The sequence below is a fragment of the Eretmochelys imbricata genome, chromosome 12 (genome assembly GCF_965152235.1).
Source record: "Eretmochelys imbricata isolate rEreImb1 chromosome 12, rEreImb1.hap1, whole genome shotgun sequence".
NCBI classification, from domain to species: domain Eukaryota; kingdom Metazoa; phylum Chordata; order Testudines; family Cheloniidae; genus Eretmochelys; species Eretmochelys imbricata.
Window position 1 is genome coordinate 23,326,202 of NC_135583.1, and position 21,893 is coordinate 23,348,094.

The 21,893-nt window shown below is 41.7% G+C and overlaps 2 protein-coding genes across 9 annotated transcripts in view; one reads left to right on the plus strand and one right to left on the minus strand.

Annotated features, from left to right (window-relative positions):
* Window positions 1-8,115, minus strand: part of ANKRD27 (ankyrin repeat domain 27) — a 74,427-nt gene extending 66,312 nt beyond the window's left edge. The window contains exons 1-3 of one of the 8 annotated variants that reach the window (XM_077831229.1): window positions 3,668-4,709; window positions 3,285-3,376; window positions 2,407-2,475 (exon numbers count right to left, since the gene is read on the minus strand). In XM_077831229.1, coding sequence (XP_077687355.1) covers window positions 2,407-2,449 — 43 coding nt within the window. In that variant the 5' untranslated portion in view covers window positions 2,450-2,475; window positions 3,285-3,376; window positions 3,668-4,709. The other 7 variants (XM_077831228.1, XM_077831230.1, XM_077831227.1 and 4 more) reach the window with 7 other exon arrangements.
* A 135-nt stretch (window positions 8,116-8,250) lies between these two features.
* On the plus strand, window positions 8,251-10,623 carry RGS9BP (regulator of G protein signaling 9 binding protein). The gene has a single exon (XM_077831111.1). It carries the CDS (start codon window positions 8,814-8,816, stop codon window positions 9,525-9,527), a length of 714 nt encoding a protein of 237 aa, XP_077687237.1. The 5' UTR covers window positions 8,251-8,813; the 3' UTR covers window positions 9,528-10,623.
* Window positions 10,624-21,893: the final 11,270 nt, after the last annotated feature.

Sequence of the window (21,893 nt, forward strand, 5' to 3'; positions counted from 1 at the left end):
TTATATACATAGAGACCATGAAACAATACCAGCAGGAGAGTGGGGTGAGAGGAGGTAATAGCTCATCCAAACTGACCACTCTCTTTACAATGTGTATGATAATCAAGGTGGGCCATTTCCAGCACAAATCCAGGTTTTCTCACCCTCCGTGCCCCCCCCCCCACACACAAACTCACTCTCCTGATGGTAATAGCCCATCCAAAGTGACCACGTGTGTGGGGGGGGGGGGGCGCGGAGGGTGAGAAAACCTGGATTTGTGCTGGAAATGGCCCAACTTGATTATCATACACATTGTAAGGAGAGTGATCACTTTAGATAAGCTATTACCAGCAGGAGAGTGGGGTGGGAGGAGGTATTGTTTCATGGTCTCTGTGTATATAATGTCTTCTGCAGTTTCCACAGTATGCATCCGATGAAGTGAGCTGTAGCTCACGAAAGCTTATGCTCAAATAAATTGGTAAGTCTCTAAGGTGCCACAAGTACTCCTTTTCTTTTTGCGAATACAGGCTAGCACAGCTGTTACTCTGAAACCATTCAATAGTATGTCGTCTTGGCAAGTCTACACAATCCCCTTTGCAGAAGGTAACAGAAGTTTGTAATGGGATCCCCAAGTTCAAAAGAGGCTAGACTTAAGACCAATAGTTCACTCAAAAGAGGAACTCATCTTGGAATCTGGGCGCTATCCACAATATTTAAAAAGATATTTTTGTTTTAGAGGAGCTTTCCTAACTTTAGCACATTAATTTCCCTAAAAATATAAGAGTCATTCACTCACCCTTTTCAATTTGACAGAGGTCATTTGGGGAAATGCATTTAGATGCATCAGACAAACATCAGGACAGTTTGAAGAGCTCTACCCATCTACAACTGAACTATATCAGATATCTTTAGAAACTGTTCCAGCTGTTTCTATCACTGTTCACAAGGCCACAGAGAAAAATAGCAACATGACCCATGATAAAATTTAAGTTATTATGGCCAGAGCTTTCGAGTTTTGCAAACTGTCAGAGCATCTAACATGACAGATTAGTCCTGTCACCGCATTCCCTCCAATTGTTCATTACACACTTGTTTCTCCCTGTCTCAAGTTAGAATGTAAGCTCTTTGGTGCAGAGACAATATCTTACATGTTTGTACAGTCTGACTGGAGCTTATAAGCACTACTGGTTATAACAGGGTAGGTCAGAGGCACTCTATAAAGAGGAAGTCTATTTTACTACCTATTTTGGAATCAGTTTTTCCTATTTCCAATAAAAAAAGTAGTACATAGTCATGAAAAAAAATTTCTAGTACAGTACTGTATACACCATGAAGCAAAAACACAATGGCACTATTCACTTAGTGTAGGAGGATAAAGGGTAAGATATTTATTCTAATTATTTCTATATGTACAGCATACAACAGGTCACTTATTGCTCCAGGTACTCTTTCAAGAGCCTTTAGATTTGAATTCTGCAATCCCAATGTATCTGCCCTCTTTCTCCCCCATCAAACATTTTCTTCATTACATGCAGTTGCAGTTTTAACATATTGTGTTTTAATAAAATGCTAGATATTCTCTCATACTTTCACACTGTTCATATTAGTGAGCTGTGAAATATTCCCCCTCTGCATTTCTTGGTTGTATGCCATGCTGGCAGAAGGGCAATGCCTCTTTCCTTGAGGCTCCCTTGGGTCCAGGAAGTGCATGTAACAGAAAGATGTGAGTTTCCAAAACAGATAGTGTAACTGGAGGCTAAGAGGCAGCTACACGATGCATCAGATGTAGCCTTATGATCCTATACCAGACTGAGAGCTCCCCCTATTCTAGGAAGAGTTAGTAGTGCAGCCTATAGCGAAGGCTGCCTGATACTTTGCATTGCAAGACCCCCTTTTCAGTTGCTTATAACTTTGCCAAAGGATAACCACTCAGGCTGAATTTTTCAATGCTGGGTATCTGCCTTGGGCTGAACTCCTTCAAAAAGCTTCAGCTAAAATAGTTCAGCTGTTCCCAAAAATTAGATTAGGGAAACGATTCTTTTTTTTAAAATGGCCTACAGCTGTTCCATGGAAAAGTTCTAGCAGCTCCATGGTTCAGACCACAGACTTGAAAACTGGTGTAGAATTGGAGGTCAGCTCTAGCATCAGGGATGTGCCTTTTGCCCAGAAAAAATTTACCCAAAGGCTAATAGCCTGGCCAGTCTCAGTTCATACATATTCAGCAGAAAATTATTAGAGTTGGGCAGCTAAATTCTCTGAAGACTTTGCCTGCACTGAGCATGCTTCAACAGCTCACCAGGATTTTCCCTGCAATTGCTTCTCCCATTACTACAGGCTAGGGCCCTGGAACAGAGCAGAGACATGTTCTCTCCTGTGCTCTCAAGGCTCCCCCGGCTGGCACCCAGGAGGCAAAGAAAAGGAAGCCACCTGACTCAAATGCCACCTGGTGCATTCCCAGAGTACTATCCATCCTGTGCACTGAATGAGGCAGGGGTCCTGTGGGAAAAAAAGTAGTATGAGATCATGTAATTAGAAATGATAACATAATGCATATACAGGAGTAGTCTGAATTAAGGTTACATATGCAATCTTAATTCAGGTATTTCCTAAATTTGTAGTGCTTAACTTTGCAACCTTAACATTCATTTAATGTAGTTTTTGGTGTGTTATTTACAATTAAGATAGGATCATTATAGTTTACCTGGGCTAGAACCTGCTTCTCTGATCTTGAGAAGTCTTACTCATGTAAATAATTCAAATGTCTGATCTTAAAGCTGGAGTTACTCATGGGAGTAATGTTTGCCAAGACTATCATGTGGGGTTTTGCATGGACAGGATTAAAGGAGAAGAGATTCACATATATGGCTCAATCCAGAGAGTCAGATTTAAATTTATCCCAGCAGCAGCAATATTAAGATACGTACAAAACTAAAAAAGTTATCCTGATTTTAGCTCTCATATAAAAACGGTTTCTTGTCTAAAGATTCAAACTAAAAAAGTTACACGGATCTCAGCAGGAAACTAATTTGTGTCTATATTCTAAGATCATGTATTTCCCAATGTACGCTATTTTAACATTTGGCTTGCCAGGAACTATTCTCATTCATAAATAGCTGAACTGTTTAATCATATGCTACTGCTAAACGATATTTCACAAGCTACAGAAAAACTCCAAGAGCATTAATATGTTAAGTCAAGAAGCTAGAACACAGGGTTTAAGTTTCCTATACCACAAAGGCTGGGAAAGAGAAAATAAAAATTGGGAACACAAAGTGTCCTTCAGTCAGTCACAGTTTTTACTTAGCTATTTTTTCAGAAAGGTTACGGAGAAAGTTCAACTTCCTTTCTACCACAGATCCATGGAACAGAGTTTCAGATTTCTATCTGGAAGAGAAGACTGAAAAAAAGCTTTAGTTGTCCCTTTAACCATGTGATAAAGCTGATCAGAAACACAAGAGGGAGGTGTGCATGAGAAACCACACCATCTCCAACCATCATATCCCAACTCATGGGCAAAATACAGAATTTAATTTATGAATATAGATAAGCTTAGATAAATGTGCTGTTTGTAATCCACTGCCTGGACCTAAAAAGAACATAATACAAATCCAAGACAGACCAGAGTGATTTAAAATCATTTTGATTTGACAGATGGTCACAGGAAGAGAGTTCAGTGTGGTGATCTTACTTCAGTTCCCAGCACATCAGATTACACATCACAAATAACTAGATCTAAACCGCTTAGTGGCAGCAGCATAGACTCGTTTGCCATCGGTCAAGCAGACTTCTGAGCATGGTTCAGTGTGATCTAGAGCACCAACAAAATGAAATGACACAGATGAACAAATCCACATTCAAAAATAAAAACCAGTTAAAACACTTCTGTAATTAAGATAGCAGATGTATACTGTGCCTTAATAAAGGAGTACAAAACCCACAACATACCTTGGACTTCAGAATAGAATTTATCCTCTGCATGACACCCCCAAACAATATCATCATGGTTGAAAATTTAAACTTTGAATATCTTATCGCATTAACAGTTTCCACAATTATAACTCAGTCCCTTTGAGCTTGAACAGTGTTATATTGCTGCACAGGGGGTTAAATACTTGCAACATGGCCAAATGACAGTTGCTCTGGGAGCCACAATTCTGAATTTCCTTCCCCTCATTATCTCCTTCCTCCCTTTAGCCCAGTTTCTGTGGGTTGGAGTCCTCAGCTATTAAGTGATATTTTGGTATTTGATTTTAAAGAAAAAAAATAAAGGAAAAAGGATGAGTTAATACATTGAAATATTTATTACAACATGTGGAGATCAAGAGATTTGAATGTGTCTGTACGGAATTCAGTACATAAAATGTAATGTGGAAGAAAAAGGTGGAACGGACTGCCTGTGCAGTTTTTTTTTTTAAACCAGAAACTGGGAAAGACATTTTTTCTCATTAAAGGGAAAGTTTTTAAAAGTTTTCATTTGAGTTCTCTGAGACATGGTAATCATGGAGTCCTATGACAACTTTTTGGATTCACTTATCAGAGCAGTACTGCACTTCAATACTAGTGTTTCTACCATTTTTTCACTACGACAAACAGTTCCACCACAGTTCATTTTTACTCACTAAAACATTTAGTGACATTTCAGGCAATACTGGCCTTTTAAAGCTACATAATACAATGTGTACCAGAATAACTAACCTGTACACTTGTCACTGCAGTAGCTTCAGACTTGGCTGCTACTTTGCTTTGTGATAAACAAAATCAAGAATATTTTCATGCCACTGTTCAAAACACTTGCACAGTAGTTACAGCCGAGACAGGTGGAGAACTAATCGAAATATGTTCTTGGTTGTTATTTGAAGGAAACTGGTCTAATATTAGCACAGGTCTGAATAATGGCTGAGGCTTTTTGAGTTGTGTACCAATTTTTTTTTTCTATTTTCAAAGTTTTCAAGCTATATCTAGATGAAAAACAAAAAACACACAACCCCTCCTCTGAAAAAACCCACCCTTATATTGTCCCAAATGTTAGATGATGGTACTCAACTTTTGAGTTTACACCAAATGTTGGTACATCTGAGCCAAGGTTTGTCATATATCATATAAAACAGAATTAACAAGGGTTTTCAATGATTCGATAATTTAATCATCATAGGACAGGGGGGCACCCATTGGTAAACTAAGGGTATGGGATTTAGCAAGTAATTCTCTATAATGTCTTTCAAGAACTACATTTTCCAAACACATTTGCAAGAGTACTCTGCCCTAAAAAAAAAAAAAAAGTATCAATATTTGTCTTTGGATTTTAAGAATTTTCTACCTGTCATTTGACAATTCCTATAACAAAACTGTGGCTGAATCTGCAGTAGAGGTACCATCTGCGATGTGGTATTGGAAAACATGTTCACCAACTTAAGCAGGTATTCCAGAGAAGAATGCTGTTCTTATTCTTCCATGTAATAATACATGTAAAGATCTGTGGTCAAGAAGTATCTGACTACAGGTATTATGTATTGCTGCCTCTAGGTGTAAATAATTAGTCAGAAGCTCCTAAAACATTATGTTTCCTCTTGACAAAGACAATCCTTCAACCAGTTAACTTGCCTGAAACTAGATGGGAGACTTTCTAATTTAAAGGTCTGATGCACTGAAATAAGTAACTTATTATTACTGAAGTGCATCAGACTTTTACATGTAACCCTTTCAATAAGTATAAAGGGATGCATAATTTGGATAGTCATAAGCTTATCACCATCAAGTCACATAAGACTTTGGATCCAGAGCTAGGGCTTATCCTTTTTCCACCTGACTAGGACCATTATGCAATTACAAATCTTTGCTTACACGTTGAAGGGAGCTGTAGCTCACGAAAGCTTATGCTCAAATAAATTGGTTAGTCTCTAAGGTGCCACAAGTACTCCTTTTCTTTTTGCGAATACAGACTAACACGGCTGTTACTCTGAAACCTGCTTACACGTAGTTCAAGTTCACCTAGTGTCATTGCATTCCCATGCAAGATCCCACATACTTTGGCTCAGCCTTCCTAGGTTAGCATTGCCTTGAAACGGGTAGGCAGCTACTTAATTGATCTTGGGCCTTCCATGACAAATTTCAAGGAAGTTTCTGAAGCTAGATACCGCTTAGAACATATGGTATTTTTTGTTCCACTATGATGGTATGTGTTACATTCTTATATCCCCATAAAGAATGAAAAAAGAGAAAATGTATCTATTTCAAGTCACTTAATTCAGCAAGCCATCTGGCTGTTCCTTAAACCAGGGGTGAATGAGGTGTGGAGACTGTGGCAATTAAGTTTTCTGGCACTCCTCGTTGATAAATATGTACTCTATGTTGCAAAACAACATAAGTTACTGTACAGTGTAGTGGTCAGTACTCACTGTTACCATTTAAGTGAGTCTAGAGCACCCATTACCAAAGTATATAGCTACCAAGAAAATTTTAAAATTATAATATAATCAGCACAGTATGAAATATTCACTACTCACCACTAAAAACTATTAAATTAGTATTTCTACAATATATTTTCAAAGCAGTCAATTCACAATATTTTACTAATTTGTAACAAGTGTTCAAGTTTGTCACATTAACTTACTGCTAATTTGCATATACAGTTATAAAAAGCCCAAGCACAAATCCTCTCTTGACTCAACATCTATACTTGCTACAAAGCTTCCTAAACAGTTCACACTCACTTAAGTGAGCTCAAAGAGAGAAACACAACCTTTTACTCTACATACTGTATCATAAGCTTCGGAAGGAAGCAAAATGTGTTGATACTATGAACCAACGAGTCTGAGTCACCTTCTGCATTCTTTAAAAAAAAAAAAAAAAAAAAAATCTAAGATAGTATTATGATTAAAGCTGCGGAAAAGTATCAGTTCTCCTAGCCTGATAGAAACAGTATTTACTCATGGAAAAAAAGTTTGTACTGTCTGAGAAATAATCAGCAACAACTATTAACGCAAGTGGGACCACAAGAAAAACCAATAACCCTGTGTTTAACTCAAAGACCCTTAACCCCGTGTTTACACTGCATGCAGTTTAATCCCAACATAATGTAATGCCCCCCCCCCCCCCCCCCCAGTTAATTCAAAACTATATTTGGAGCTCTTTCCCCACCCCATGGGACAATCAGAAATGTGACTTAATTAGCCCTCTGGAAGTCTCCAGTTTGGACAGAAACCTATAGTTTGGATCGGATATCAACAACAGAGTTGCAGTGTCAACATTTAAGACGGTGAACGTTGCTATACCGGAGAAACAATTACAACAATCCCATCCAGAGTCCAGCACTGTGTTGAGGGTGGAAAAAGAATTTGCATACTTCCCTTCTGAAACACGTTCACTCTCTGAAAACACACACTCTCTTTGCAACGGTGTCTCCCTTGAAGCGTATAAAAATGAAGCCAACCGAAGCTCTGTGTACAAGCCCCACATGCTTGCATTACGCTGTAACTTAACTCCCACAGAGAAGCAACAGCACTGCCAGGACACAGAGATCTGGAACAAAACATGCTTCCCGCTCCCCCTCCATCCCATCTCTCACGCTGGGGTAGCAGAGGAGGATGGAAGGTGGTTTTCGAAGCTTGAGTTCACAGGCCTTGGTAGGAAGACAATTTAAAATGAAAACCATGTGACAGCGGCAAACCCTGTTTTCAGTCACCCCCACTATTAAGGATGAGCTGGGGGCACCGCAAGGACAGCTACAGCCCCCGAAAGTGCTACCCTCTGCCACAGGAAACGTCTCGGTCAGTGCTGACAAGGCCAGGAGAAGGGGCCCCACTTGCCCAGCAACCCCCAAAGTCATACACTCCCTCCGGGGGGGGGGGAGAGAAGTCCCCCCAGCCCGATTTAGAAAATAGGGAGTCAACAGACACCAGAAAATTTACTTACTTACAAAGGTAACATTGTCTCACTTCCTCCCCAGACACAGAGAACCACTAGCGGTCCAGCCCAGCTCCCCCCATAACTGCTGTGCATTTCAACCAAGCCCTACCAGGATCCGAGCGGGCGGCGCACCACAGCACCCCAGCTACGCCAAGCCAATGAGCCCCGGCTTCTCCCGCGACGGAGGTAGCGTCCACTCAATCAGCAGCCTGCGAAGGCGGAGCCTAGGCACGCCGAGAAGCAGGGCGGCTGTATTTCGCTGGAAAGAGAAACCGCGGCGCTACTTCCTGCTCGGCACCACGTGACTCCTCCAGGTGCTCCAGCTGTGCAGTATTTAATGTCAACAGCTGAGGCGCCAGGTTGGTATTGGGCAGGCGAGTTCCCAGGCGCTGCAGACGGCCTCTGGTCACCTGGCACACATGGTGGCAGCACTCGGGCTTTAATTAAAGGCTGTCTTGTTTTTAGCTCTGTTTTTAATTCATTCCTGCCGATTCGGATTGGTGCATTTAAAAACAACGTGCATCTGATTTTCTCGTACTGGAGCCGCCTGCAGGAAACTGCAGCTGTTCTCCATCTCGGTGTACCTGGAGTAGGGACTGGGGCAGTCCTCCCTCGGATGCTGAATACTGTGCGCAAAGCGATGCCACTCACTCCCCAAACTCCTCTCCCGCTTGCATGGACCGTAGGAGGATTTGGAGCCGTGTGAGCGGTCGGAAGGGACTCGATCTAAGTATTTGCATGCGGGATCCGAGCTCCGCGATTACCATGCGTGTTGGTGACATCTGGCGCTGGCAGCTCCCTGGATCCAATAGAGGGTAATCTGAACTGAGCCGCGGGAGGTCAACCAGCGGGGACACCAGTTCACCCAGCGAGCAGCCCGCCAGTTGGAGCCCGCTGGCTGGGGCACTGATCTGCAGCCTGCCTGAGCCATGGTGAAGGAGGAATGCAAAGCGCTGCTCGATGCGCTCAGCAAGGTGACTGCTTGCTATCGGCACATGGTGCTGACCATCGGGGGCACCTCGGACTCGCAGAACCTGCGGGAGGAGCTCAAGAAGACTCGGCAGAAAGCCCAGGAGCTGGCGGTGGCTAACAGGAACAAGCTCACCGCCGTCTTGAAGGACAAGACGGTGAGTAAGGAGGATAAGACTGAATTCGAGAGGCTCTGGGTGATCTTCTCCACTTGCATGGAGATCCTGGAGATTGACATGAAGAGAGCCCTGGAGCTGGGCCAGGAGTTCCCCCTAAACGTTCCCAAAAAGCACCTGATCCAGACGGGCATGAGCGGGGGAACCTCTGGGGTGGCCGCCAGGGCTATGAGCGTCCAGAACATGAAATACGAGGCTGAACACAACATAGATGTAGTGGATTTGAAAGACCTGGAGAACGAGATCAACCAAGTAGGAGAGATGATGTACGAGATGGAGATGAAGGTGAATGTCCCCCAATGGACAGTAGAGGCTAAGCAGGACCCTGGGGCTGAACTCAAATCCACCATTAGCGTGGGCGCCTCCTCCATTGGCATGATCTCCGTGGAGGAAAACAAATCCTTCTGCGATATCAGCAAAGTTCTAGCTGGGATCATTTTCTCCGCGGTGCTCATTATCGCTATTGTCTTGGCGGTGTGTGTGGTAAAACTCTCATAGGCTGGCTTAGTGTTTCTGCAAGACAGAACCACTTTCTCTCACAAGTATTTCATGCAGTATGGATCGCTTCAGGATGGGTCACTTGGAAGAGCTGACAATTTAACATCTTGCGTATAAAACAAATCTGGATGGCATACAATCTGATCATGCGTGGAGCATCTGGATGTATGTGGTTTTGGTTTGTTTGAAAGCTCTAAAGGTACGGATCAGCCTACAATATAGGATGACTTTTTGCTGGTTTTGTAATGGTTAACTGTGTGCAAAGTATCAGGGTATTATCACTACAGGCTATAGCAGGGATTTGTCTGCTATTAATAGATGACTGTTCTCAGTAGCCTGAAATTATTCTTTAATAGGCTCTGATGTTCATTGCTGGTCCATGTTTACAAAGTAGTTGAGAATTGCACAGGATTTGGGGTCTAAGGTGGATGTCTGTGGCAAAACTAATGGACACGTGTGTGAGTTTTCCTCTCAAACACAGGATATTCTGTCCAGAAGAAAAAATAGAAAATCCCAGTAAGAAGATTAAACAACCTCTATTTTATCTTAATTCTTGGAGAGTGTGCAACATTTGATACCAAATGCACTGTTTGTACAGTCCCTAATTGCACTTTTTGGCAGGGTACACATTAATAATCACTAAAGGCAATAAAAATCTTCAAAGCAGATGGAGAGTATCTTCTGTAGAACAGCTTTCACAGAGAGATATTAACAGGCTCCATCCCTCTCTTTTATACATCTCCTTTTATTTTCCCCAGCAGAAAAGCTGATTCTTGCTACTTGTCCAAATTCTTCTTTCCATGCAAGTGGTTGGACTTCACATCAGCTGCAAAATTAAATATTTATCCAAAATTAGAAGTAGCAATTTCTAAAACAGGTTGTGGCAAACAAAATCATGTAAAGTGAAAACCGATGCTCTAGCTTGTCTGCCTCAGTTTCTGTAGCACAAATAGAGGTCTAATCTCATGTTGACCTCTTACTGTTAATGAGATCTATATCTGCAGGAATCCAGAGGAAACTAGAACTGCAGGGCTCAATCCTGTTGTTTTTATTTGCCTGATTAGTCCAATTGAAATGACTGGAAATGCAAAATTGGGCCTATAGTTGATATCTTTAATCGGATGCCTGTGCAGTTTTGTAAGAACAGAGCATAAAGCCTAACTTTGACATTTTGTTCTTGTTTGATTGTTTGCATGTAGACAGTTTAAACTCTTTTCCCTCCCCCAATAAAACTGTGAGTACTGACACAACACTGACTTTGAAGAGAATTTCTGTGATCTCTTGCATAAAAATGCATGTATTCATTTTTTAAATATACAAATTATGTACAAATTATGTTCTGATTAAAGTAGACTTGCTCCTATGCACACAGATTCTTGAGGAGCTATACAATGCCAGGGGCATAGATTGTACTGTTCAGGCAAATATAAAGACAAGGCACTGCTTTATAGGGTGATAAATTAGTGACTCCTCTGAATTGAGCATAAAGGACGCATTACTAAAATTCACCATGAAATTTGTTGACAAGAAGTTACTGGGCATATGCAGTATTAGTGTGTATGCGTGTTTTAAACAAAATCATGTTAGCTTTCTTAATAAAACAGTTTTGTGATTCAAAAGATAGCAAACATATTTAAAATAGTATTATTAACCATGTTTATTACAGTTATGCCTAAGGGCCAATCAAGAGTGAGTCCCCCATTATATATAAGTACCATACAAACACAGAGCAGTAGACGGTTCCTGCCCTGAAAAGCTTACAATCTAAATAGACAAGATTGGAGGAAGATGCTCTTCTGAGGTGAAGAGACTGAGGGAGGAGTGGGGAGCAGGAAGGTTGGAGCAAACAGCCAAGCAACACAGGAGAGATAAAGCATGGTCAAAACTGTAGAAAGTTCTCCAATGGACCAAAAATCCCTGCTTTGGTTGCTTCTGCCCTTATTGACTGGAGTTTCTGGTTGGCTACTCCACAGTTTTCTCCTCGTGCCCCCAGAGTTTACCCTTTAAAAGTGAAGACAAGTAAAGTTAGATTTTTGGAGCGCAAATAAAAGCTCTTGTATGTCATATTTCAACCTATACATTGTTGTAGCCACGTCGGTCCTAGGATATCAGAGAGACAAGGCAGGTGAGTTAATATAGTTTATTGGTTTCAGAGTAGCAGCCATGTTAGTCTGTATTTGCAAAAAGAAAAGGAGTACTTGTGGCACCTTAGAGACTAACAAATTTATTTGAGCATAAGCTTTTGTGAGCTACAGCAGTGTATAAAGCCTCATGAAAGCTTATGCTCAAATAAATTTGTTAGTCTCTAAGGTGCCACAAGTACTCCTTTTCTTTTTGCAAATACAAACAAATTTATTTGAGCATAAGCTTTCGTGAGCTACAGCTCACTTCATCGGATGCTGTAGTTCACGAAAGCTTATGCTCAAATAAATTTGTTAGTCTCTAAGGTGCCACAAGTACTCCTTTTCTTTTTATAGTTTATTGGACCAACTTCTGTTGGTGAGAGAGAGAAGCTGACACAGAGCTCTTCAGTCTGGGAAGTATCCTCAGAGTATCACAGCTAAATATAAGGTGGAACAGAATGTTTAACACATATTTCAAGAGACCATTCATGTTTAAGTGGTCAGTTAACACTAAGTGGAAACACTAATCCATGCTACTACAGTCTGAATTTAAGGCCATATATTGATCTTCCTCAGCATATGGAATTCTCAAAGATGCTAATGTGAATTTTGCATATGGTCCAGCCCAGGCTAAGTCTTTATGTGTTGTGGGGATTCATAGCAAGGCTGTAGATTTTTAACCAATACAGTTCACTTATTTTACTGGGGTAATATCGTATGTGATTATTAATCTGACTGCTTAATGGTCACAAACAGATTATTTTGAGAAGAGAGAGAAAGTTTGTATTTTTGGTGCTATTGTTCCAGTCTGCCTAGATGGAGACTTGCTGAAACTGCTGTGCATTGACTTACAAGTGAAGGACTCCTTCACAACTATAAGGGCTTGACAACTTTTCTAAAAATACACACGCACACAAAAAATTGCAGGAAAACCTTAATACTATAGATTTGGATTGCTACCACCAATCACTAGATATTCATGTTCACTGTTTGCACTCTCCCATCATTCAGTTTACAAGGAACTGAATAAGAGCTAGGACCTTATCCTGTTTTCCTTGCACACCTTTTACTCCTATTGTGCTCAATTAACTTTGGTAGGAGTTTTGGTTGTCCAAGGAATGCAGTTTTGGTATCCGGTGGATAATAAATGATTAATTGTCTTGAAGTCCTGAACTGTGTAGACTGTCTGTCTTCAGTTAGTTGTATAAGTGTTTTAACAGTAAACGATTTGACATTTTCAAAAATGAGCCTCAGGTTAATGAGTTGTAAATCTGTAGTGTATACAAGACACATGCACTCAGCTACTCAAATCTTTATTTCTGTGAGTAGCCCTTATTCATGTAAGTAGCTCCTCTTACTTCAGTGTGATTACTCCCATAAATAAGCCTTTGCAGGACTGTATCCCTTATCATTCCAAAAAATTAAACTTTTCTATCTCAGCGTAAACTGCAGATTTACACATCATTAACTTGTCCATGTCTCAACAACATCAGTTTTGTCAATTGAGCATACATTAAGGTATGTGATATTAAAAGATAATCAGAAGTCTGAGAGCAGGATTGGCACCACCTAATTGGCTAATACCCTACCATTAATCTCCTAAAAATACCTAGTACAACTGTATGTACAACGTGACATAGTTCAGGGAAACTTACATGCATAAAATCCAAATGGTAATAAACAAAAACCCTTTGTGCAAGTCTGCATCAAGGAGCAGATCCTAGTCTCATCAAATAATCCAGAATTTTGCCTTAGATTTAAATGGGAGCAAGAGCAGTCCCCCAACCAAGTAAATATTTTGCACTTTGATTCTTACTGCTATTAGAAAGCTTTTTGTGTCATGTTAGAATATCTTATTATAAATAGAAACTTTACAAATAAGAATATGGGGAGAATGTTATAACATCTCAATGAGCAACCTGAAAGACATTAACTAGCAATTACAATTTATTTATTCATCGAATACCTTTTAAAAAAAGCTGAATTAAACAATGAAATTTGGTTTCTTGTGAAACAAATTAATCCTTTTGTTCTGAAAATTCTGTTCAGTTTACAGATTTTCATGCTAGGAATGAACTTTATAATTGCAGTTTGAAGGGATTGAGAAGAATATTTTTGCAAATAACAATTATTAAAATCAAGCTTTATAATATTGTACATGTTCAATGTGTGACAAAAATAAAAATATTTTGACTATGATGCTAACCTGGGACCAAAATGTTATTCTGTGTATTCAGCAAGAAATTAAGCAATGTGCATTTTTTTCATACTATCAGATTTTATTTCAAAATAATTGTCTTATCAATATTGCATAGCCATTTTAATATGAGTCTGTGAAATATTAAAATCTTAGAGTTGAATGAACTTGCATCATTCCATCCTGTACATGGTGGAATGACATTTTCTATACTTGCAGTAAAACTTGCTAATGTCACTATTATTTCTTCCATTTAAAATAAAGTATGTTCTGTTAACTAACTGGTTCACTTGCAGCAGTAATTAAATAAAAAAAAACTTTAAAAATATGTCTATTGACAATTAGCTCAATAAACCAGATGATTCTATTTCATTCTAAATCATCTGACTGATATACCAAACTCTCAGATACAAACACCATAATTCTACATTCCTATTAAAGAAAAAACAAGTACCTTCTGACTACTATTCCAAAATTAGGAGCCTAAATACCTTTGTGGATCTGGGCCCTGGTCCCTAACCCCATTAGTACAGCATTGTCTCCTGCAGTACATTATATACTAATACTTTGCCCACTCTAGTTTCATTGATTTCAATGGAAGTAAGGAGCCTAAATACCATTAGAGTCTGCACCTCGGTGATATAATAAATCTTTTCTATCTCTAATGTCTGGGACCCAAATTCTGTGGTCTTGAGTCAAGCAAAGGTCCTATTGACTACAACAGAAGTTTTGCTCGATTGAAGGACCACAAAATATGGGCCATTGGCTCTCATAATAACAGTGGAAGCTAACCTGTTTCTGTGAAATGTTGCAATTGTTAAACTTGAGAAAATTAATTCTGGAATCGTTCCCCATCCATAAAGTTAAGCGCATGGGTAAGTCTGCAGGATCTGGGCCTTAGTTCATAAACTACCTGAACACCGGACTAATTGGTAATGCTCATGTTCTAAACTGACAGCACAATGTGAATCTCATGGCATCATGAATATGAGGTAGGATTAAAGTCTCAGCATTTAATATACAGAACTATGTAAAAATATTTTCTAATATGAATTAAATTATTCAAAGTAACAATACTGAACAAATTGCATGATGTCAAAGCAGCATTGGGATTTAAAAATAAAACACAAGTTCCCATTATTTGTAACCTGAAAGATTGACTATAGCCTTTTAAAAAAAATTATACTGAGGAATGATCATATATACAGAAATGTTTAAATGTTTTCGATGCTTCTGATCAATATATTTACTCTTCACAGATTTTCATTATGTAAAAAGTCTTTCAGGAATACTATTGGATTATAGTTCTCTAAATGCTTTCTCTCAATATGATTATGTTAGTCTTTTAATGCAGGCTGAGTCTGTGCAGAATAGTAGGTCTACATGTGAACAGTCATTTGCTGTTGTAAGCATACAGTAAAAGGGGGCTTAATGAAGAAATTATTATTTGTTATATCTGATGTACTTGAATAACAATGGAAAGATCTTAGCCCTGGTCTACACTAGGACTTTAGGTCGAATTTAGCGGCATTAAATCGATGTAAACCTGCACCCGTCCACACGATGAAGCCCTTTATTTCGACTTAAAGGGCTCTTAAAATCGATTTCCTTACTCCACCCCTGACAAGTGGATTAGCGCTTAAATCGGCCTTGCCGGCTCGAATTTGGGGTACTGTGGACACAATTTGACGGTATTGGCCTCCAGGAGCTATCCCAGAGTGCTCCATTGTGACCACTCTGGACAGCACTCTCAACTCAGATGCACTGGCCAGGTAGACAGGAAAAGAACCGCGAACTTTTGAATCTTATTTCCTGTTTGGCCAGCGTGGCAAGCTGCAGGTGACCATGCAGAGCTCATCAGCAGAGGTGACTATGATGGAGTCCCAGAATCGCAAAAGAGCTCCAGCATGGACCAAACGGGAGGTACAGGATCTGATCGCTGTATGGGGAGAGGAATCCGTGCTATCAGAACTCCGTTCCAGTTTTCGAAATGCCAAAACCTTTGTCAAAATCTCCCAGGGCATGAAGGACAGAGGCCATAACAGGGACCCGAAGCAGTGCCACATGAAACTGAAGGAGCTGAGGTAAGCCTACCAGAAAACCAGAGAGGCGAACGGCCGCTCCGGGTCAGAGCCCCAAACATGCCGCTTCTATGATGAGCTGCATGCCATTTTAGGGGGTTCAGCCACCACTACCCCAGCCGTGTTGTTTGACTCCTTCAATGGAGATGGAGGCAATACGGAAGCAGGTTTTGGGGACAAAGAAGATGAGGAGGAGGAGGAGAAGGAGGTTGTAGATAGCTCACAGCAAGCAAGCGGAGAAACTGGTTTTCCCGACAGCCAGGAACTGTTTCTCACCCTGGACCTGGAACCAGTACCCCCCGAACCCACCCAAGGCTGCCTCCTGGACCCAGCAGGCGGAGAAGGGACCTCCGGTGAGTGTACCTTTTAAAATACCATACATGGTTTAAAAGAAAGCATGTGAAAGGATTACTTTGCCCTGGCATTCGTGGCTCTCCTGGATGTACTCCCAAAGCCTTTGCAAAAGGTTTCTGGGGAGGGCAGCCTTATTGCGTCCTTCATGGTAGGACACTTTACCACTCCAGGCCAGTAACACGTACTTGGGAATCATTGTACAACAAAGCATTGCAGTGTATGTTTGCTGGCATTCAAACAACATCCGTTCTTTATCTCTCTGTGTTATCCTCAGGAGAGTGAGATATCATTCATGGTCACCTGGTTGAAATAGAGTGCTTTTCTTCAGGGGACAGTCAGAGGAGCCCATTCCTGCTGGGCTGTTTGCCTGTGGCTAAACAGAAATGTTCCCACTGTTAGCCACAGGGAGGGGGGAGGGTTGAGGGGGTAGCCACGCAGTGGGGGGAGGCAAAATGCGACCTTGTAACGAAAGCACATGTGCTATGTATGTAATGTTAAAAGCAAGGTTTACCCTGAAAGAGTGTAGCCACTGTTTTATAAAATGTCTTTTTAAATACCGCTGTCCCTTTTTTTTTCTCCATCAGCTGCATGTGTTTCAATGATCACAGGATCTTCTCCTTCCCAGAGGCTAGTGAAGCTTAGAAAGAAAAAAAACCGTACTCGAGATGAAATGTTCTCCGAGCTCATGCTGTCCTCCCACACTGACAGAGCACAGACGAATGCGTGAAGGCAAATAATGTCAGAGTGCAGGAAAGCACAAAATGACCGGGAGGAAAGGTGGCAGGCTGAAGAGAGTGAGTGGCGGGCTGAAGAGAGTGAGTGGCGGGCTGAAGACAGGGCTGAAGCTCAAATGTGGCGGCAGCGTGATGAGAGGAGGCAGGATTCAATGTTGAGGCTGCTGGAGGACCAAACCAGTATGCTCCAGTGTATGGTTGAGCTGCAGCAAAGGCAGCTGAGCACAGACTGCCACTACAGCCCCTGTGTAACCAACCGCCCTCCTCCCCAAGTTCCATAGCCTCCACACCCAGACGCCCAAGAACGCGGTGGATTCCGCCACAGAGGATTGCCCAAAAAAAAAGAAGGCTGGCATTCAATAAATTTTAAAGTTGTAAACTTTTAAAGTGCTGTGTGGCATTTTCCTTCCCTCCTCCACCACCCCTCCTGGGCTACCTTGGTAGTCATCCCCCTATTTGTGTGATGAATGAATAAAGAATGCATGAATGTGAAGCAACAATGACTTTATTGCCTCTGCAAGCGGTGATCGAAGGGAAGAGGGGAGGGTGGTTAGCTTACAGGGAAGTAGAGTGAACCAAGGGGCGGGGAGTTTCATCATGGAGAAACAAACAGAACTTTCATACCGTAGCCTGGCCAGTCATGAAACTGGTTTTCAAAGCTTCTCTGATGCGTACCGCGCCCTCCTGTGCTCTTCTAACCGCCCTGGTGTCTGGCTGCGCGTAACCAGCAGCCAGGCGATTTGCCTCAACCTCCCACCCCGCCATAAACGTCTCCCCCTTACTCTCACAGATGTTGTGGAGCACACAGCAAGCCGTAATAACAGTGGGAATATTGGTTTCGCTGAGGTCTAAGCGAGTCAGTAAACTGCGCCAGCGCGCCTTTAAACGTCCAAATGCACATTCTACCACCATTCTGCACTTGCTCAGCCTGTAGTTGAACAGCTCCTGACTACTGTCCAGGCTGCCTGTGTACGGCTTCATGAGCCATGGCATTAAGGGGTAGGCTGGGTCCCCAAGGATACATATAGGCATTTCAACGTCCCCAACAGTTATTTTCTGGTCTGGGAATAAAGTCCCTTCCTGCAGCTTTTGAAACAGCCCAGAGTTCCTGAAGATGCGAGCGTCATGTACCTTTCCCGGCCATCCCACGTTGATGTTGGTGAAACGTCCCTTGTGATCCACCAGAGCTTGCAGCACTATTGAAAAGTACCCCTTGCGGTTTATGTACTCGGCAGCTTGGTGCTCCAGTGCCAAGATAGGGATATGGGTTCCGTCTATGGCCCCACCACAGTTAGGGAATCCCATTGCAGCAAAGCCATCCACTATGACCTGCACATTTCCCAGGGTCACTACCCTTGATATCAGCAGATCTTTGATTGCGTGGGCTACTTGCATCACAGCAGCCCCCACAGTAGATTTGCCCACTCCAAATTGATTCCCAACTGACCGGTATCTGTCTGGCGTTGCAAGCTTCCACAGGGCTATCGCCACTCGCTTCTCAACTGTGAGGGCTGCTCTCATCTTGGTATTCATGCGCCTCAGGGCAGGGGAAAGCAAGTCACAAAGTTCCATGAAAGTGCCCTTACGCATGCGAAAGTTACGCAGCCACTGGGAATCATCCCAGAGCTGCAACACTATGCGGTCCCACCAGTCTGTGCTTGTTTCCCGAGCCCAGAATCGGCGTTCCACAGCATGAACCTGCCCCATTAGCACCATGATGCATGCATTGACAGGGCCCATGCTTTCAGAGAAATCTGTGTCCATGTCCTGATCACTCACGTGACCGCGCTGACGTCGCCTCCTCGCCCGGTATCGCTTTGCCAGGTTCTGGTGCTGCATATACTGCTGGATAATGCGTGTGGTGTTTAATGTGCTCCTAATTGCCAAAGTGAACTGAGCGGCCTCCATGCTTGCCTTGGTATGGCGTCCGCACAGAAAAAAGGCGCGGAACGATTGTCTGCTGTTGCTCTGACGGAGGGAGGGGCGACTGATGACACGGCTTACAGGGTTGGCTTCAGGGAGCTAAAATCAACAAAGGGGATGGCTTTACATCAAGGAGTATTCAGGTAGGACTTCACGGAGGGTTCCAATAAGAAATGGTGCACCTAAGTTATTGTTCTTATTGGAACAAGGAGGTTAGCCTGGCCTCTGATTGATACATGGCTAGATTTACCTCGCTGCACCTTCTCTGTGAGTGACTGCAGTGTGACCTAGAGGAATGAGTCCCCTAGACAGGGGAGGGGGGGAAGCAAATGAGTACAAAACAAATCTGGTCTATTTCTTGTTTTGATCCACTCCATCTATCTTTTACATCTTTGGCTGGCAGCAGACGGTGCAGAAGGACTGCATGCCATCCACATCTCATGGCTGCTCGGCAGAAGATGGTACAGTACGACTGCTAGCCATCCTCATCTCTTGCCTGCCCGGCAGAAGATGGTACAATACGACTGCTAGCCATCCTCATCTCTTGCCTGCCCGGCAGAAGATGGTACAGTACGACTGCTAGCAATCCGTATCGCCTGCCTACTCACCATAAGATGGTTCAATAGGACTGACTGCAGGACTAAAGAGAATGACCTGGTCAAGTCACTCCAAATTTAGTCCCTGCGCCCATGTCTGCCCAGGCGCTCCCAGCCGACGTGGCCAGGAACACCTCGGACACGACGAGGACGGCTACCAGTCGTACTGCACCGTCTGCTGCCAGAAGGCAATGGGTTGCTGCTACTGTGTAGCAATGCCGTACCGCGTCTGCCAGCACCCAGGAGACATACGGTGACGGTTACCTGAGCGGGCTCCATGCTTGCCGTGGTATGGCGTCTGCACAGGTAACTCAGGAAAAAAGGCGCGAAACGATTGTCTGCCCTTGCTTTCACAGAGGGAGGGAGGGAAGGGGGGCCTGACAATATGTACCCAGAACCACCCGCGACAATGTTTTAGCCCCATCAGGCATTGGGATCTCAACCCAGAATTCCAATGGGCAGCGGAGACTGCGGGAACTGTGGGATAGCTATCTACAGTGCAACGCTCCGGAAGTCGACTCTAGCCTCGGTACTGTGGAAGAACTCCGCCGAGTTAATGCACTTAGAGCATTTTCTGTGGGGACACACACACTCGAATATATAAAACCGATTTCTAAAAAACTGACTTCTATAAATTCGACTTTATTCCGTAGTGTAGACATACCCTTACTGACAGCTCATTCACCTGTGCACGTTGGGGAGGGAGGAAAACGGTATGTGGGCAAATATGTACTTTAATAATTTTATGACAGTAAAGTATGACTCCTTGCAATATGGTTATGCTATTATATAGTTTTAAACAGGTGAAGATAAATTACATCTTGTTAAAGTCCTAAAAGAAAAATAATAAAAATGAATTGGATAATGAAAGTGATTACAATTTTAAACTTTAAAATGCTGCATTTCAGAATGAGTTACTTTGGATTAATCATGTGGCATATCAGTCCATACTTGACCAAAGTTAAAGGATAGTTCAAAATATATTTTGCAGTTTTCTGAAAGGAAAAAAATGTAAGTGCTGAATTCTCAAGCTATTTTATTTTACATCTAGATCAGATGATTGGGCATGGCTTCAATATATAATCTATCTGCTGAACAAGTAAAAAATCATATCCAGGAGTCTTGGAATTATGCCAGTGCTGAACCCTAGGTATCCAAAAAGAAGTCTTGTATCATTCTCCAGTCCAAGATGTGGCATCTAAAATGCAACACAACACTGATGATAACAACATTGCCTGAATCCATGTATTCCTTTGCATTAGATTCAACTGTCTTGCATATTATATACACACACAGAGCTCTGTTTAATATCTTGTAAAATGTAGATATGGTTTGTTGAGAAAATAAATGGAGCAATGACACATTTCCAAAGAGTAATGTGAGCTATTCTTAGTTAGTGCTTACACATTGGTTCAAGTATATGTGATTTGGAGCTCTGTATTTTTACCTTTTTTTTGTTTTATTTTGTTTTTGGGGTATGTTATTTGATAACTTGCATTTTCAGTTTAAAATATTCAATCTAGGGGAAAGGATGTACCAACAGCCTTAATTCTGTATGTATGAATTGTATATATCCTGGCTCTTGCCTATTCCTTCATAACAAGAGATATACTATCAGACGTAAAGGGTCTGCATCTTCTCTCACATTACTATAAATCAGGAGCAAATCCATTGAGCTCAGTGGAGTGACATCAGTATAAAATTGGCATCAATGAAAGGAGAATCAGGCCCATAGTGTTTATGCTGGTATTGTTAGCTCTATCAGCTGGATACAACATTTGCTTGATTTGCCTAACGAGCCTTTTAGGGGGTGGGCACAAATCAGCACTGAGCAAAATGAGCATAGTTAAGTTAGTTACATTTGTATAATACTTAACATAGTTTACAATTTGGCTGCAAAAAATTACTTGTGGCTAAAACCTGCTGCAATATAAACAGTTCAAACCAGAAGCAAAATAATAAAATAAAATAAAACACATACATACACCCCTCTCTTCAATTATCTTCAAAAATTAGGAGAGTGTAATGGGTGTTCCTACAATTCAAAAAACAGCTTCTTTCAAACTGCAAGTTTAAAAGCTATTAGACTGGATTTAGTTTGCTCACACAATACAAATAAAAGTCAGATTTATTTTAAGATATTTCACAATATTTTTCCCAAACAAAAATTTCAGATTCAGAATAAACGTATAGTAAATCTTGAAAACAGATTTTGTTCCATGTCTATTCTTATACCTATCACTGTACTGAGTGCCTAAGTGAATATGAAAGCTATTCAAGCTGTATGTGTACTAAATTATATTCCAGCTAAATTAAAGCAGATCACAAAACTAGGGAATGTTCTGTATCTTACCAGCA

Bases quoted from the DNA above. Each gene is read 5' to 3' on its own strand.
- RGS9BP (XM_077831111.1), top strand. From the start codon at position 8,814: ATGGTGAAGGAGGAATGCAAAGCGCTGCTCGATGCGCTCAGCAAGGTG.